The sequence below is a fragment of the Carcharodon carcharias genome, chromosome X, assembly GCF_017639515.1.
Source record: "Carcharodon carcharias isolate sCarCar2 chromosome X, sCarCar2.pri, whole genome shotgun sequence".
NCBI classification, from domain to species: domain Eukaryota; kingdom Metazoa; phylum Chordata; class Chondrichthyes; order Lamniformes; family Lamnidae; genus Carcharodon; species Carcharodon carcharias.
This window is the reverse complement of record NC_054507.1, coordinates 9860350-9879637: the sequence shown is the minus strand read 5'-3', so window position 1 is coordinate 9879637 and position 19288 is coordinate 9860350. Positions and strand designations below refer to the sequence as shown.

The 19288-nt window shown below is 49.5% G+C and overlaps 1 protein-coding gene across 3 annotated transcripts in view; it reads right to left on the bottom strand.

The window, feature by feature from the left end:
• The window catches only part of LOC121273183 (bridging integrator 2-like), a 139878-nt gene that overhangs the window by 10176 nt on the left and 110414 nt on the right, over positions 1–19288 (bottom strand). For all 3 annotated transcript variants that reach the window (XM_041180170.1, XM_041180172.1, XM_041180171.1), the window contains 7 exons: positions 17486–17593; positions 16274–16359; positions 15318–15393; positions 13900–13982; positions 11767–13066; positions 8518–8691; positions 6917–7006 (listed from right to left, as the gene is read on the bottom strand). In XM_041180170.1, coding sequence (XP_041036104.1) covers positions 6917–7006; positions 8518–8691; positions 11767–13066; positions 13900–13982; positions 15318–15393; positions 16274–16359; positions 17486–17593 — 1917 coding nt within the window. The remainder of the gene's footprint in view (positions 1–6916; positions 7007–8517; positions 8692–11766; positions 13067–13899; positions 13983–15317; positions 15394–16273; positions 16360–17485; positions 17594–19288) is intronic.

Genomic DNA, 19288 nt, shown 5'->3' with positions numbered 1-19288 from the left:
GGACGGGTCTGTCACTGTATAACACTGGAGTACAGTACTGGTGGTCCAGGTCTGTCACTGTATAACACTGGGGTACAGTACTGGTGGGGACGGGTCTGTCACTGTATAACACTGGGGTACAGTACTGGTGGGGACGGGTCTGTCACTGTATAACACTGGAGTACAGTACTGGTGGGGACAGGTCTGTCACTGTATAACACTGGGGTACAGTACTGGTGGGGACAGGTCTGTCACTGTATAACACTGGGGTACAGTACTGGTGGGGACGGGTCTGTCACTGTATAACACTGGGGTACAGTTCTTTTGGGGGTGGGTCTGTCACTATATAACACTGGGGTACAGTTCTGTTGGGGGTGGGTCTGTCACTGTATAACACTGGGGTACAGTACTGGTGGGGACGGGTCTGTCACTGTATAACACTGGGGTACAGTACTGGTGGGGACGGGTCTGTCACTGTATAACACTGGGATACAGTACTGGTGGGGATGGGTCTGTCACTGTATAACACTGGGGTCCAGTACTGGTGGGGATGGATCTGTCAATATATAACACTGGGGTAAAGTACTAGTGGGGATGGGTCTGTCACTGTATAACACTGGGGTACAGTACTGGTGGGGACAGGTCTGTCACTGTATAACACTGGGGTACAGTACTGGTGGGGATGGATCTGTCACTGTATAACACTGGGGTACAGTACTGGTGCGGAGAGGTCTGTCACTGTATAACACTGGGGTACAGTACTGGTGGGGACAGGTCTGTCACTGTATAACACTGGGGTACAGTACTGGTGGGGACAGGTCTGTCACTGTATAACACTGGGGTACAGTACAGGTGGGGACATGTCTGTCACTGTATAACGCGGGTACAGTACTGGTGGGGATGGGTCTGTCATTGTATAACACTGGGGTACAGTACTGGTGGGGACGGGTCTGTCACTGTATAACACTGGGGTACAGTACTGGTGGGGACAGGTCTGTCACTGTATAACACTGGGGTACAGTACTGGTGGGGACGGGTCTGTCACTGGATAACACTGGGCTACAGTTCTGTTGGGGGTGGGTCTGTCACTGTATAACACTGGGGTACAGTTCTGTTGGTGGTGGGTCTGTCAAAGTATAACACTGGGGTACAGTTCTGTTGGTAGTGTGTCTGTCACTGTAGAACACTGGGGTACAGTACTCGTGGGTACAGTTCTGTCACTGTATAACACTGGGGTACAGTACTGGTGGGGATGGGTCTGTCACTGTATAACACTGGGGTACAGTACTCGGGACGGGTCTGTCACTGTATAACACTGGGGTACAGTACTGGTGGGGACAGGTCTGTCACTGTATAACACTGGGGTACAGTACTCTGTGGACGGGTCTGTCACTGTATAACACTGGGGTACAGTACTGGTGGGGGTGGGTCTGTCACTGTATAAAACTGGGGTACAGTTCTGTTGGGGGTGGGTCTGTCACTGTATAACACTGGAGTACAGTTCTGTTGGTGGTGGGTCCGTCACTGTATAACACTGGGGTACAGTACTGGTGGGGACGGGTCTGTCACTGTATAACACTGGGGTACAGTACAGGTGGGGACATGTCTGTCACTGTATAACGCGGGTACAGTACTGGTGGGGATGGGTCTGTCACTGTAAACACTGGGGTACAGTACTGGTGGGGACGGGTCTGTCACTGTATAACACTGGGGTACTGTACTGGTGGGGACGGGTCTGTCACTTTATAACACTAGGGTACAGTACTGGTGGGGACAGGTCTGTCACTGTATAACACCGGGGTACAGTACTGGTGGGGACGGGTCTGTCACTGTATAACATTGGGGTACAGTACTGGTGGGGACGGGTCTGTCACTGTATAACACTAGGGTACAGTACTGGTGGGGACGGGTCTGTTACTGTATAACACTGGGGTACAGTACTGATGTGGACGGGTCTGTCACTGTATAACACTGGGGTACAGTACTGGTGGGGACGGGTCTGTCACTGTATAACACTGGGGTACAGTACTGGTGGGGACAGGTCTGTCACTGTATAACACTGGGGTACAGTACTAGTGGGGACGGGTCTGTCACTGTATAACGCGGGTACAGTACTGGTGGGGATGGGTCTGTCACTGTATAACACTGGGGTACAGTACTGGTGGGGAGGGGTCTGTCACTGTATAACACTGGGGTACAGTACTGGTGGGGAGGGGTCTGTCGCTGTGTAACACTGGGGTAGAGTACTGGTGGGGACGTGTCTGTCATTTTATAACACTTCGGTACAGGACTGGTGGGGACGGGTCTGTCACTGTATAACACAGGGCTAAGTAACTGGTGGGGACAGGTCTGTCACTGTATAACACTGGGGTACAGTACTGGTGGGGACGGGTCTGACACTTTATAACACTGGGGTACAGTACTGGTGGGAACAGGTCTGTGACTGTAAAACACCGGGGTTCAGTACTGGTGGGGAAGGGTTTATCAGTGTATAACACTGGGGTACAGTACTGTTGGGGGTGGGTCTGTCACTGTATAACACTGGGGTACAGTTCTGTTGGTGGTGGGTCTGTCACTGTATAACACTGGGGTACAGTTCTGTTGGTGGTGGGTCTGTCACTGTATAACACTGGGGTACAGTACTGGTGGGGACGGGTCTGTCACTGTATAACACTGGGGTACAGTACTGGTGGGGACGGGTCTGTCACTGTATAACACCGGGGTACAGTACTGGTGGGGACGGGTCTGTCACTGTATAACACTGGGGTACAGTACTGGTGGGGACGGGTCTGTCACTGTATAACACCGGGGTACAGTACTGGTGGGGACGGGTCTGTCACTGTATAACACTGGGGTACAGTACTGGTGGGGACGGGTCTGTCACTGTATAACACTGGAGTACAGTACTGGTGGGGACAGGTCTGTCACTGTATAACACTGGGGTACAGTACTGGTGGGGGCAGGTCTGTCACTGTATAACGATGGGGTACAGTACTGGTGGGGACGGGTCTGTCACTGTATAGCACAGGAGTACAGTACTGGTGGGGACAGGTTTTTAACTGTATAACACTGGGGTACAGTACTGGTGGGGACAGGTCTGTCACTGTATAACACTGGGGTACAGTACTGGTGGGGACAGGTCTGTCACTGTATAACACTGGGGTACAGTACTGGTGGGGGTGGGTCTGTCACTATATAACACTGGGGTACAGTTCTGTTGGGGGTGGGTCTGTCACTGTATAACACTGGGGTACAGTTCTGTTGGTGGTGGTTCCGTCACTGTATAACACTGGGGTACAGTACTGGTGGTGACAGGTCTGTCACTGTATAACACTGGGGTACGGTACTCGTGGGGACGGGTCTGTCACTGTATAACACTGGGGTACTGTACTGGTGGGGACGGGTCTGTCACTGTATAACACTAGGGTACAGTACTGGTGGGGATGGGTCTGTCACTGTATAACACCGGGGTACAGTACTGGTGGGGACGGGTCTGTTACTGTATAACACTGGGGTACAGTACTGATGTGGACGGGTCTGTCACTGTATAACACTGGGGTAGAGTACTGGTGGGGACGGGTCTTTCACTGTATAACACTGGGGTACGGTACTTGTGGGGACAGGTCTGTCACTGTATAGCACTGTGGTACAGTACTGGTGGGGATGGGTCTGTCACTGTATAACACCGGGTTACAGTACTGGTGGGGACGGGTCTGTCACTGTATAACACTGGGGTACAGTACTGGTGGGGACGGGTCTGTCACTGTATAACACTGGGGTACAGTACTGGTGGGGACGGGTCTGTCACTGTATAACACTGGGGTACAGTACTGGTGCGGACGGGTCTGTCACTGTATAACACTGGGGTACAGTACTGATGTGGACGGGTCTGTCACTGTATAACACTGGGGTACAGTACTGATGTGGACGGGTCTGTCACTGTATAACACTGGGGTACAGTACTGGTGGGGACGGGTCTGTCACTGTATAACACTGGGGTACAGTACTGGTGGGGACGGGTCTGTTACTGTATAACACTGGGGTACAGTACTGGTGGTGACAGGTCTGTCACTGTATAACACTGGGGTACGGTACTCGTGGGGACGGGTCTGTCACTGTATAACACTGGGGTACTGTACTGGTGGGGACGGGTCTGTCACTGTATAACACTAGGGTACAGTACTGGTGGGGATGGGTCTGTCACTGTATAACACCGGGGTACAGTACTGGTGGGGACGGGTCTGTTACTGTATAACACTGGGGTACAGTACTGATGTGGACGGGTCTGTCACTGTATAACACTGGGGTACTGTACTGGTGGGGACGGGTCTGTCACTGTATAACACTAGGGTACAGTACTGGTGGGGATGGGTCTGTCACTGTATAACACCGGGGTACAGTACTGGTGGGGACGGGTCTGTTACTGTATAACACTGGGGTACAGTACTGATGTGGACGGGTCTGTCACTGTATAACACTGGGGTAGAGTACTGGTGGGGACGGGTCTTTCACTGTATAACACTGGGGTACGGTACTTGTGGGGACAGGTCTGTCACTGTATAGCACTGTGGTACAGTACTGGTGGGGATGGGTCTGTCACTGTATAACACCGGGTTACAGTACTGGTGGGGACGGGTCTGTCACTGTATAACACTGGGGTACAGTACTGGTGGGGACGGTTCTGTCACTGTATAACACTGGGGTACAGTACTGGTGGGGACGGGTCTGTCACTGTATAACACTGGGGTACAGTACTGGTGGGGACAGGGCTGTCACTGTATAACACTGGGGTACAATTCAGGTGGGGACGGGTCTGTCACTGTATAACACTGGGGCACAGTACAGCTGTGGACGGGTCTGACACTGTATAACACTGGGGTACAGTACTCTTGGGGACGGGTCTGTCACTGTATAACACTGGGGTACAGTACTGGTGGGGACGGGTCTGTCACTGTATAACACTGGGGTACAGTACTTGTGGGGACAGGTCTGTCACTGTATAACCCTGGGGTACAGTACTGGTGGGGACGGGTCTGTCACTGTATAACACTGGGGTACAGTACTTGTGGGGACAGGTCTGTCACTGTATAACACTGGGGTACAGTACTGGTGGGGACGGGTCTGTCACTGTATAACACCGGGGTACAGTACTGGTGGGGACGGGTCTGTCACTGTATAACACTGGGGTACAGTACTGGTGGGGACGGGTCTGTCACTGCATAACGCTGGGGTACAGTACTGGTGGGGACGGGTCTGTCACTGTATAACGCTGCGGTACAGTACTGGTGGGGACGGGTCTGTCACTGTATAACGCTGCGGTACAGTACTGGTGGAGACGGGTCTGTCACTGTATAACACTGGGGTACAGTACTGGTGGGGGCAGGTCTGTCACTGTATAACGATGGGGTACAGTACTGGTGGGGACGTGTCTGTCACTGTATAACACTGGAGTACAGTACTGGTGGGGACAGGTCTGTCACTGTATAACACTGGGGTACAGTACTGGTGGGGACAGGTCTGTCACTGTATAACACTGGGGTACAGTACTGGTGGGGACGGGTCTGTCACTGTATAACACTGGGGTACAGTTCTTTTGGGGGTGGGTCTGTCACTATATAACACTGGGGTACAGTTCTGTTGGGGGTGGGTCTGTCACTGTATAACACTGGGGTACAGTTCTGTTGGTGGTGGTTCCGTCACTGTATAACACTGGGGTACAGTACTGGTGGTGACAGGTCTGTCACTGTATAACACTGGGGTACGGTACTCGTGGGGACGGGTCTGTCACTGTATAACACTGGGGTACTGTACTGGTGGGGACGGGTCTGTCACTGTATAACACTAGGGTACAGTACTGGTGGGGATGGGTCTGTCACTGTATAACACCGGGGTACAGTACTGGTGGGGACGGGTCTGTTACTGTATAACACTGGGGTACAGTACTGATGTGGACGGGTCTGTCACTGTATAACACTGGGGTAGAGTACTGGTGGGGACGGGTCTGTCACTGTATAACACTGGGGTACGGTACTTGTGGGGACAGGTTTGTCACTGTATAGCACTGTGGTACAGTACTGGTGGGGATGGGTCTGTCACTGTATAACACCGGGTTACAGTACTGGTGGGGACGGGTCTGTCACTGTATAACACTGGGGTACAGTACTGGTGGGGACGGGTCTGTCACTGTATAACACTGGGGTACAGTACTGGTGGGGACGGGTCTGTCACTGTATAACACTGGGGTACAGTACTGGTGCGGACGGGTCTGTCACTGTATAACACTGGGGTACAGTACTGATGTGGACGGGTCTGTCACTGTATAACACTGGGGTACAGTACTGATGTGGACGGGTCTGTCACTGTATAACACTGGGGTACAGTACTGGTGGGGACGGGTCTGTCACTGTATAACACTGGGGTACAGTACTGGTGGGGACGGGTCTGTCACTGTATAACACTGGGGTACAGTACTTGTGGGGACAGGTCTGTCACTGTATAACCCTGGGGTACAGTACTGGTGGGGACGGGTCTGTCACTGTATAACACTGGGGTACAGTACTTGTGGGGACAGGTCTGTCACTGTATAAAAATTATATCCAGGGCATTAGCAGCACCAGTAAATTGCGAAGCCAACTTTCCTGGAAACCCTCTCAACCATGTCCACAACTCCCCTGTCAGAGACGAGCCTCTTGGTACAGCAGCCTGGGATTTCAACTTCCCTGCAGCCAACTTTGGCTACCTGGTAAAGGTATTGATTTCTGTGCTGGTTGAGCATGAAGCTCTGTCTCCGTCGAGACATCTATCGGGAATAGATTGAAACTGTCCAGAATTCCTTTCTTACAGGAAGCGGAAGAGCTGGGACTGGCTGCCAGCAGATATGAATGTGTGCTGGCTCTATGGTGCTGCTTTATTTTGCTATTGAACAGTTTTCTCTCACCTGTGTTTCAGTCTCATTGCAAGACAGAACCATGTCCCCCTCAGTGAACTGTAAGTGTGTTTCCTCACATGAGCTCTGTGTTGCTTTCACCTGCATAAAAAAAACAGTGCAGATCAAGTACCATTTGTTCCTGCCTGAATTTCAGGGCATACCCCACAGTATGGTGTGGATGTAAAATATCACTTTCAGGGGCTTGGAGATGTGGACTCTCCCCTCACCCCCACACCAGAGTTATCAGCGTAAGTGATGGCCACTGGCAGCTCGTGGTGACTGGAGATGTCTACGTAGAGCGTATACTGTAACACAGAGCAGTCACCCCTGCACCAAAACTACAAATGAGGTTAAAAACCATATGGAGCTCAAGGAACAGCACTGAGCTGGGCAGTGTGGTTACCAGCTACAAAACCAGGCAAGATAGAGGGGGTAGGTTTGTTAAAGGCAAGACAGAGCCTGAGCAGGAGAGAGGCCTGAGGGACCTGGAGAGAGGCCTGAGGGACCTGGAGAGAGGCCTGAGGGGCCTGGAGAGGGGCCTGAGGGGTCTGGGAGGGAGACAGGCCTCAGGACAAGAGGGATCAGGGCAGATTATGATTTGAACCAAGCCGGGCTGGGATCATTGCTTGACTCTGATATGCTTCACTGCCGCTGAAAATCGCATGGAAATCTTACAACCTTGAATAATTGCTGATATTAAGGGCCTAGCCTATAAGGCTGGAGGAAATCCACTTTCAAAACAAACCTTGGTCTCTGAGTCCCGTCTCGGAAACTTCCTGAAACCCCCTCAGAGGCAGCATCTTTGGTTCTAACCAATAGCGATTGGAGTTTAGAAAATGGGAAATAAATCCTGGTAGTTACACAGTGTTACTCTTAGGAAGCCTACCCCACATTAGCAGGCAGGAGACTGGTGCACGGGGCCCAGTTTGTACAGTGGGCAGGACCAGCTGAAGGAAGTAGCGGGTTAGAGGGATGTTTCATGTTGGCACAGAGCCTGTCCATGTGCCTACCTAGCTCCGCAGACGAGACAGATTCTGCTCCTGGGATGTGCCAGGGACAATTAACTCGCTCAGTGAATTCCTGAAGTTTGATATTTCTTGGGTTTCGAGGAGATATCACACTCAATTAAATTCGGCAGAAGATTTGGCAACTACAAAAGGGTTAATTCTGGCAAATTACAGAAGTGATCGCAGTTTGTTCTGTTTCGCTGCCTTTAACTTCCTGCAACCACATAAAGAGTTCAGCAACATTAGACAGGTACCAGTCGCCTCGTGGTTCTGGGACTGAATCAGGAAGTTAGAGGTCAGAAGGTCAAATCCCATCTGGCTAATTTATGAAATTAAATTCAATGAATCAGATAATTTGTGGGGGCACCTGGTTAATGTCCATGTAAAAATTGCCAGGTTGCTGTAAAAATACAACTGGTTCGCTTATGTCCTTCCAAGAGGGGAATCTGCCATCACTCTACATGTCATTCTAATTTTATAGTATATGGTTGACTGTTAAGCAAGGGTGGGTAATAAATACCAGCCTGCCTGTGTCACACAAGGACAAATAAATCAGCCAGGGCGAGGAGAATGAAGAACAGAGAGAATGCCGTGGTCTGGCACCTTATACATGAATCCAGGTGGCAGCTCTTCACAAGGTGATCTCTGGATAGCTTTACTTTCATCCAATGCCAGCCGTTCACTCCCTGAAGAAGTCAGGGATGTATCTTCTCTTTCGTGAGCTATATCTCCGCTGTCTTCCACCTCATGTTTATCAGTGGGAGGCTGAGTCATGGCCTGTGGGATAAATGTAAACAGCATTAATGTCAATGCTTGTATTTTTTTAATATATTTGTTCTTGGGTTGTGGGCATCGCTGGCTGTGCCAGCAATTTATTGCCCATCCCTAATCACCCCTTGTTCAGAGGGCATTTCAGAGTCAACCACATCGCTGTGGGTTTGGAGACACATGTAGGCCAGAGCGGGCAGATTTCTTCCCTAAACCAGCTGAAGAGTTTTCACAACAATTGGCAATGGTTTCATGGGCATTAGTAAACTTTTAATTCCAAAATTTTTTTTTACTGCCATCTGCTGTGGTGGGATTCGAACCTGCAACCCCAGAGCATTACCCTGGATCTCTGGATTGCCAGTCCAGTGATAATATCACCATCTCCCCTGTTGCTGGGCTGGTAATCCAGAAGCCCAGGCTAACGCTCTTGGGACACGGGTTCAAATCCCATCACGGTAGCTGGTGGAATTTAAATTCAATTAATAAATCTGGAATATAGAGCTGGTTACAGTAATGGTGACCAAGGCCGGAATTTTCCAGTACCCCTCGCGGAGAGCCATTGAAATCTCCGTCCGTTCACAGCAGTGGGACCAGAAGATCCCACCGGGGTGAGGGGCTGGAAAATCCCAGCCCATGAAACCATCATCGATTGTCATAAAAACCCATCTGAGTCACTAACGTCCTTTAGGGAAGGAAATCTGCCACCCTTACCTGGTCTGGCCTACATATGACTCCAGACCCACAGCAATGTGGTTGACTCTTAACTGCCCTCTGAAGTGACCTGGCAAGGTCAGTTCAAGGGCAATTTGGGATGGGCAACAAATGCTGGCCTTGCCAGCAATGCCCACATCCCATGAATGAATAAAGAAAATAAAGATAAAATTCCCTTATCATTTGGAATGTGCTGCTGGGTCAGTAGCATTCCCAGTAGCTTGCTGTTGATGCACGTACTCTTTCTGGACATTTTTTTCCTCTTAAATCCTAAGAGGTCCTAGGCAGCCCTTTAAAGCCAAGGAAGGTGTGTTCATAATACAGCCAAACGGGTCAAGTACCAACCTGCAAATGCTTCTGATGTGCACCAATGGCAGGTGGTAAGAGTGGGAGAGATTGCTGGCCAGTCATGTGATGGAGAGAGATTGGATCTTCGACCATCACTATCCAAAGCTCCAGATGACAATATGCATGTAAAGTGTATTTTGTCACAGTGAACTGTAACCCACCACCATCTCCACAAAGTCCCCCTGTCCCAAATCCCCTGCCAACGCTCCCAATGATTGAAATCAAAACTCATCACATCCTCTCCCTTCTCTCACACATTCCCAGGGCTTCAAACCTGTGGAAAGGGCTTCAGAGCCAGGGTGGGGGGGGGGGAACATTTAGAGGATGGTGGGCTAGTGGAAAGGAGGGATAGAGCAGCGGAAGCTGATCAAATGGTCTCTATCTCTGTGAGAAAGAAAGTTTATGAGCTCCTCACACTTGTTGTTGGAGGTGAGGGTGGAGTGGATACGGGAGAGGGGTTTAAGAAGATGATCTGCAGTAGAGGAAAGAAGCCGGGGGTTATATTTACATTTCAGGATTACCCTGCGTGAGTGAACGGCTTTACAGGCGAGAGCAGGGCCTGATAGTGTTTCATGTGGTCCAGCCAGACCTGACAGTGGAGGCTAAGTCAGGTGTCCACCATGTCCATTTAACTTTGCGTACCTTGGGTTTAAGGGAGCCAGAGATGAGGGTGGTACCAGGAAACGGCCAGGGTGAGAGAGAGCGATGGTTTTATTGGGGACTAGGACATCAAAGGTGGAGTTAAGGGCACTGCTGAGTAAATCAGTAGCTGCAGAAATGTTGTGGTGATTGGATGGCTGGCTAGAGAGTTCTGGTTTTCAGAGTGCACTGTAAGTGAATTGGGGGATAGTTGTTTCCAGGGACTGATATAGGAGGAGGTAGGGTTTGAGTGTGAAGGGTGATGTGGGCCAAGAGTGATACAAGGAAGCGATCAGAGATGGCCTTACCTGTGATAGAAACTATGGGAGTAGTGAGACCACGTGAGATATTAAGATCAAGGGGGTGGCTGTGAATATGGGTTGGGGAGTTTACATGGAGGGAGAGATTTAGAGGGAATAACAGGACATTGAACTCAGAGGAGAGAAAACATGAGGAGGTGAGATGGAGATTGATGTTGAGGGGAAAGTGCCAGAGGAGTAGGGGGTCAGGCCAAGGTGATCTGGTGATAAGTGCCACACTGTCACCATGACGGTCATGATGAGTCATGTGATAGAAGATATAGTCAGGCAGGGAGGTCTCATTTAGGGGGAAGGTGTCATCACCCCTTCCATTAGAGCCATAATGTCGATGTAATCATCCACAATTAGTTCATTAAGGGCCTTGTTCACAAGTGAACAGGCATTCTGGAGGGAGATGCGGAGAGGAGCGGTGAGAGTTTATCCACTGGCAGAGTTCACAGGGTCAGCACCGAGAGGGGAGAGTTGGGCAGGAAGGAGATTGGCAAGTTTGGCCCCCAGCAGACACGCTGGGCAGGAAGGTCAATCAGAGATGGGGCAGTTGGCGTTGCTGCCCGTTGCGAGCCAGTGCCAACTTGACAAGCCCATCGGAGGAACAAAGAGAGGCAGAGAGGGGAGTTGTCGGCTTACCTAAGAGGGAGTCAAACCCTGGGGTGGGAGCAGGAATGTGGAGGAGTGCTGAAGGATTGGGGTAGGGATTGGGAGGGCAGAGTAACTGAGAGGGAAGAAGTGAAAGGAGGCATGACAATTGAAGAGAGGAGGTCTAGGAGAGAAAAGAAATTTTAAAAAGAGGAAAAAATGGAAACTCAGCACTGCCAGGGTGGGGGGCAGGAGGAGGGTGGGCACTGACGGTAGGCACGGGCACAGGGAAGCGGAGAATGAAAGCACCCTGGCCGACCTGAAAATTCTGCCCCAGTATTTGTTGTTTTTAACTCAATCAGTGTAAGGGTGGGACTGGATTGCCTTCTGGCCATTGCATTATGTGTGCAAAAACTAGATGAGGGTGCGAGCGGCTCTTTAAATTTATTCCTGCCAAATATTTGGCAGGTTGTCTTTCTATCCACATTACCTGACGTGGTGGCTGCGGCAAAGTGACTGATGTTGGGTCAGAGGTCGCAGCAGGTTCACAAGTCTGTAGGTCAACCGAGGCGCCACCTGCTGGAAAGATCAAGGCATCCTCAACCGAAAGGGAAACTGAAGGGACGGACACCATGCTCTGAGCATTAGGTGATGTTAGTTCTTCGATACAAGCTTGTGCGTCAGGCTGCGACCCTTCTGGAGCTGTAAGGTTGATAGGGGAGTTCTCTTCATTTGTTGTACATTTCTCAGGGGGAGGTGAGGCTTCACTAAAGGTTTGGATTGTGGGTTCAACCTCTGAGGCTCCAGGAGGTGCAGAATCGGCCTGAGGTGCCACCTCATCAGATGGGTGATCTTCCAAGAAAGCTGAGGCATCCGTTGGAACCTGGGCTTTGGGCTCAGCCTCTGAGGCTTCGAAAGCTGCTGGGCTAGCTTCCATGGTCACCTCATCGGGTGCTTGATCTTCAGAGGAAACCAAGGCCTCTGCAGGCACTGGAACTTCTGGCTCGGGTTCTGAGGCTGTGGGAGTTGCAGAGCTTAACATCGGAGATGCTTCCCCAGATGGCACTGCTAGACAAGGACTTGTATCTGGATCTGCAGAAGACTTTTGAGCTGATGATGAAGATGAAGAAGTTAAATCTTCAATGGTTGAGATGGCTTCTTCGCTACCATCGACAGTAACTGTGGACGAGCTTTCAAGCGATGGGGAGGTATTGGTAGACAATATTTCTGAGTGATTTTCACCTGTGCTAGGTGGATGGAGCAAATCATTACTGAACAATTCAAGCAATGTAGATTCTGAAGAAGGTGGTTCACTTCTAAGTGCTTTAGGTGGAGAGGTATCTACGATTTTTCCAGAGGACTCTAGCCTTGAATTTTCTGAAGCATTTGGATTCTCGGCATGTGTGAGATCAGTTGGGGCTGAAATATCTCGAGGTGAAGCAATTGGACCATCTGGTTCTTCAGAGTGAGATTGTGTTGCAGAAGGAGGTAGATCAAGGGGCTCAATGTTACTTAATGATAAACGTGGAAGAGGTTTTGGCACTTTGTTTTGTGGCGGCACTACAGCAGGGTGAGTCTCTTGGTGTGGTTCAGTCGTTTCAAGGGCTGCTTCGCTGGATGCTGGGGCTGGGGGAGGTGCAACTTCAGTGGAGGGTGGTGTTGTAGGAGATAACACCTCCTCCTTCGATATGGTGGCAGCTACCGATGATTGTTCAAAGCTGCTCTCCAAAGAGGCTGAAAGTCGATTTGCAGGATTGACCGGCGATGAGATAATCAATGAACGCCTGTTGCTGTAACAGAAAAACACACAGGTACCTCACACTATTCATAGATGAGGCTGTTAATGTTAATGTTAACAAAGGAGATCATGTTCACCTGGTGCCCAGTAGGTGAAAGCCTGCCTGGTATGGTCCTGAGTCATAGTTCGGAAGGCAACAGGCTGAATGAGCGGAACTCCGATGATGCAGCAGTGATAATACTAGAATTGGCCTCAGTTCCCCTAGGTGTCCGATTGGATGTTAGGTGACCACACAATGGGTCTTCTCCCTGGACATGGTGATATAAACTAAGAACACGCTGTGTGTGGGTTGACACCTGAAATTGGTCACTTGGGTGAAGGACCAAGTTCAGCCAATACCAGTTGGCACCTTCAGGGGAGGAGAAATATAGGGAGGGGAGAATCAGGCTGCCAAAATCGGAAAGAACAGAACACTGCCGGGTGCAGAATGATCAGAGCAGGGGTGCTGGGCATTGCTATTGCTGGCCTGTGACAGTGCCACTTGTTGATGTGAGTGATCACCAGCAGAGAGGATCAATCATTTTCAACTGAGAGTGGGCCATTGAGCTAGAAAACGTTACTTGTTAATTAACTCGAATGTGGTTAATGTGGGGGAGGGTATTAGGTGAAGCACTTTGACTGGGGGAGGATATTACCAGCTGCACCTCGTAGATTGCCAGCACAAAGGTAACCAAGGATGGTCAGCTGTCGATGACAGGATTATTGTAGGATGGAACAACTGTTCACCATGATTGGCAGAGAGATCCGCAGGCAGTGTAAGCATGTCCAATGATGTGCTCTTGCTAAATAATGACATGGTGATGTGCTGGGATTGTGACCACTTACCTTGCAATGCCCTTCACGATAAACACCTTGGTACTGTGCTGCTTCTCCAGCTTTGTCATCACAAAGTACAGGCTCTGGTTCAGCTGCAAGGACAGAAGCGTGCTGTGAGAGTCAGGGTGAGCACCACGCGAATGCACTGAGCGGGTTTGTCAGGGAGCAATGAATTACGGGGGCTAGTCCAATAAGCTAGGAAATAACAGAGAAAATCAAGAACTCGGCCCAATGAAAGGCCACAGCCTGAAATATTAAAAGCGTTTCCCTCGGTACAGATGCTCCATGACCTATTGAGTATCTCCAGCATTTTCTCTTATATTTCAGATTTCTAGCATCCACAGAATTTCACTTTTGCTCTTCTTACACTCACCCATCAAACACTAACAGGATAGAGTTAGATACAGAGTAAATCTCCCTCGATACTGTCCCCATCGAACACACCCAGGACAGGGACAGCGCAGGGTTAGATACAGTGTAAAGCTCCCTCTACACTGTCCCCTTCAAACACTCCCAGGACAGGTACAGAATTGGGGTTAGATACAGAGTAAGGCTCCGTCTACATTGTGCGCATTAAACCCTCCCAGGACAGGTACAGCACGGGGTTAGATACAGAGTAAATCTCACTCTACATTGTGTCCATCAAACACTCCCAGGACAGGTACAGCACGGGGTTAGATACAGAGTAAATCTCACTCTACATTGTGTCCATCAAACACTCCCAGGGCAAATACAGCACGGGGTTAGATACAGAGTAAAGCTCCCTCTACACTGTCCCCATCAAACACTCCCAGGGCAGGTACAGCACGGGGTTAGATACAGAGTAAAGCTCCCTCTACACCGTCCCCATCAAACACTCCCAGGACAGATACAGCACGGGGTTAGATACAGAGTAAAGCTCCCTCTACACCGTCCCTATCAAACACTCCCAGGACAGGTACAGTACGGGGTTAGATACAGAGTAAAGGTCCCCCTACAATGTCCCCATCAAACAGTCCCAGGACAGGTACAGTACGGGGTTAGATACAGAGTAAAGGTCCCTCTACAATGTCCCCATCAAACACTCCCAGGACAGGTACAGCACGGGGTTAGATACAGAGTAAAGCTCCCTCTACTCTGTCCCCATCAAACACTCCCAGGACTTGTACAGCACGGGGTTAGATACAGAGTAAAGCTCCCTCTACAATGTCCCCATCAAACACTCCCAGGACAGGTACAGCACGGGGTTAGATACAGAGTAAAGCTCCCTCTACACTGTCCCTATCAAACACTCCCAGGATAGGTACAGCACGGGGTTAGATACAGTATAGTCAGATGGCTGCATTTTCAGCAATTCTGACATCGCTGTTCTCATTTGAGGTGTTCCGAATTGTTGTCTCTCCCCACTATTTAACCCGGTTCCAAGTCTGCGGCATGGCCATTTTTACCTTGCTCATCTCCTGATAGAAAACATCCCGCAAATTAGACATGTTCTGAAATATCGTCACGTAGCATCCAATGCGGCTGTAAGAAAAGGAGTCACCGTTAGCTGTCACAACAGTGGTTCACCATTTCAAACACCTGGGCAGTGAAAGTGGATGTGGGCAGGGACACAACATAGATGGAACTGCATCTGTCACCCATTGAGGACTGGGCCAGTCCCCATTTATTTTGAAGCCAATGGGTCTACAGAATCAGCTGAACGTATCACTCAAGACTAATGGCTGCTCCTGTCCAATTTTGAACAACTCTTCTTTCTCCCTGCAGTACAAGGGCATCTTAGAGATCAGTGCTGCCATTCAAGTTATACCGACTTGTCTGCCCCTCGGGTATTTTGGATTTACTGAGGGTGCTCCTTTCAGCTTGGTTCACTCAAAATGCAGCTAAGTTTTACTGGTATTCTCTCAGTGTGAGGAGATTCATCCCTTGCTAATGCTGGCAGGCATCATGCAGGTCTCTTGAGGGTACCCAGTATGGGGCTGCAGATTGTGAAAGAGTTGCGCCCATCAAGCATAACCATGGGGAGGTTGGCCAAAGAAATCGGAAGCCAGTCCTGAGAGCTGGTTTTGGCAGAACGTGCCAGCCAAGTCCATGCAACTTGTTCTGTGCGCACAAGGAACATGTATAGGGTACCAGTGTGTGTACACATTGAATATTGACTGAAACCTGGAGAGAAATGCTGCATTAATCCAATAGGAGTCACTTCTTCAAGAAACTCTAGTTTCCCCTATGTATCTCTCAGTCACAATTCGTTCAGAATTCCAATTCTGTGAGTCTTTTGTAGAACAATTCAGAGTTCCATCATTTAGTAAGCCTCTCAAGCATTGGCATTACTGTCTGAGGGCAGTTCTCGGGTGACATTCTTTGTAATAATGAGCTCCATAATTCCAGGAGCAGACTGTACCTGTTCCACAGCTCAGGGAGTTCCTCACGGAGCTGAGCATTTAGTTCTTCAAACTCGTTCTGGGCATTAATAAATTCCTCTTCAGCCTGAAACACGAGGAGTCAAAAATGTAACACTGCTCGTTCACCCAAGACACAGCATGCATCTTTCAACGCACTGTCACTCGGTACCCTTGCTGGGATGCAGAGGGATCTGGGTGTCCTAGTGCATGAATCACAAAAGGTTAGTGTGCAGGTACAGCAAGTCATTAACAAATCTATTAGAATGTTATCATTTATTGTGAGGGGAATTGATTACAAAAGTAGGGAGGTTATGCTTCATTTGTACAGAGCACTAGTGAGACCACATCTGGAGTACTGTGTACAGTATTGGTCTCCTTATTTAAGGAAGGATGTAAATGTGTTGGAAACAGTTCAGAGAAGGTTTACCAGACTAATACCTGGAATGGGTGGATTGTCTTATGAGGAAAGGTTGGACAGACTAGGCTTGTACCCGCTGGAGTTTAGAAGAGTAAGAGGTGACTTGATTGAAACATATAAGATCCTGAGGGGTCTTGACAGGGTGGATGTGGAGAGAATGTTTCCTCTTGTGGGAGAATCTAGAACTAGGGGGTCACTGTTTAAAAATAAGGGGTCACCCATTTAAAACGGAGATGAGGAGAAACGTTTTCTCTCAGAGGGTTGTGAGTCTTTGGAACTATCTTCCTCAAAAGGTGGTGGAAGAAGAGTCTTTGGATATTTTTAAGGCAGAGGTGGATAGATTCTTGGTAAGCAAGGGGGTGAAAAGTTAATGGGGGTAGGTGGGATGCAGGTTTGAGGTTACTGTCAGATCAGCCATGATCTTATGAAATGGCAGAGCAGGCTCGAGGGGTCAATTGGCCTACTCCTGGTCCTTGTTTGTATGTATGTTCACGGCATCAGGTGTTACTGACTGCATCTCTACTCTTGTTTATCCAGCTTCCTTATACTGTCAGGTGAAAGGTCATCGACCTGAAACGTTAACTCTTGTTTCTCTCTCCACAGATGATGCCTGACCTGCTGAGTATTCCTCACATTTTCTGTTTTTATTTCACACTTCCATAGGTGTTTGGGCCTTTATGTTTCCATGGTGACTAGAAGCCATGTAGGTCGCAAGTTCTGGGGGTGCAGCGGCAGGCTCTGACTGCCTACCAGGGCAAGGCTTAACCCTGCGATCACACCATCTATGAGTTACCTTAGTGATCTTTGCTTCATCTTTCTTCTTGGCACTTTGCAAAGATTCAAGGTGGTGTCGACAGCTGTCATAATCCACCAGTTTACGCCCTCGCTTAGCAATACGCTTCTGAAGGGTCAAAAATGAATTCAGGTTAAATATTCACCATGGCTCAACATTAAACTCCCTGGAGCATAGAGCAGTTGGTTATTTTGTGTTAACCCTTACTGATGAGTTTCTTTCTTAAGGGACGATTTCATTACCACCATCAACAACAACTTGCATTTGTATAGCGTCTTTAACATGATCAAACATCCCAACTTGCTTCCCAGGAGCGTTATGAAACAAAACGTGACACCGAGCCACAGAGGGAGATATTCGGTCAGGTGACCAAACGCTTGGTCAAAGAGGTCGGTTTTAAGGAGGGTCTTAAAGGAGGAGAGTGAGGTAGAGAGGTGGAGGGGGGTAGGGAGGGAATTCCAGAGCTTGGGGCCCAGGCAGCTGAAGGCACGGCCGCCAATGGTGGAGCGATTAGAATCGGGGATGCTCAACAGGGCGGAGTTGGAGGAGTGCAGAGATCTCAGAGGGGTGTGGGGCTGGAGGAGATTACAGAGATAGGGAGGGGTGAGGCCATGGAGAGATTTGAAAACAAGGAGGAGAATTTTAAAGTCAATGTGTTGCTTGACCGGGAGCCAATGTAGGTCAGTGAGCACAGGGGTGATAGGGGAATGGGACTTTGGTGTGAGTTAGGACACAGGCAGCAGAGTTTTGGATGACCTCAAGTTTCCAGAGGGTAGAATGTGGGAGAGCAGCCAGGATTGGGTTGGAATAGTTGAGTTTAGAGGTAACAAAGGCATGGATGAGGGTTTCAGCAGCAGATGAGCTGAGGCAAGGGCAGAGTTGGGTGATGTTATGGAGATGAAAATAGGCGGTCTTAATGATGTCATGGATAGGTGGTTGAAAGATTGGCTCGGGTCAAGTAGAACGTCAACGTTGTGACTCATTTAGCCCAAGACTGTGACAAGAAAGGGGTGGAGTCAGCAGCGGGGAATGGAGTTTGTCACGGGGGGGGTGCCGAGGGGGAGCAAAGACAATGGATTTGGTCTCCCTTATATTTAACTGAAAGAAGCCATGGCTCATCCAGAGCTTGATGTCAGATAAGCAACCTGACAATAGAGACAACAGAGAAGGTCAGGAATAGTGGTGGTGAGGTCGAGTCAATGGTTGTCTTTGTACATGAAAAACCTGATGTGTTTTCAGATGGTGTCGCCGAGGGGCAGCAGGTAGATGAGAAATAGGAGGGGGTCAAGGATAGATCCTGGGGGGGACACCAGAGGTAACGGTGCAGGAGCAGGAAGACAAGCCATTTCCAGTGATTCTCTGGCTCTGATTAGATCGATAAGAATGGAACCAGGTGAGAGCAGTCGGGCGATAGTGGAGAGAGTGTTGAGGAGAATGGTTTGGTCAAACCGTGTCAAAAGCTGTAGATAGGTCAAGAAAGATGAGGAGGGACAGTTTGTGAACTAGTAGCATACATAGGATGCCAAATTTCTCTATTTATAAAGGGTTTTGTACGGGCTTTGTCAGTGAGAAGCTGGCGAGTGAATTTTAATCTCTCGTTGTAGCTGAAAACTAGCCCCAGGCTTTTTAAACTCACCAGCCTCTGTGACATTCCACCAGTGACTGGGCAGGGTGCAGCCACTGGCACTCAAGAAAGCGTGGAGACAAAGGTAGGGGTCTCGGGACAAAGAGGCCTAAATTTCCTTTGTGGGACTCAGAGGATGACTTCTGCTCCTCCTGGCCTTTTACTGAAGGTGTGAAATA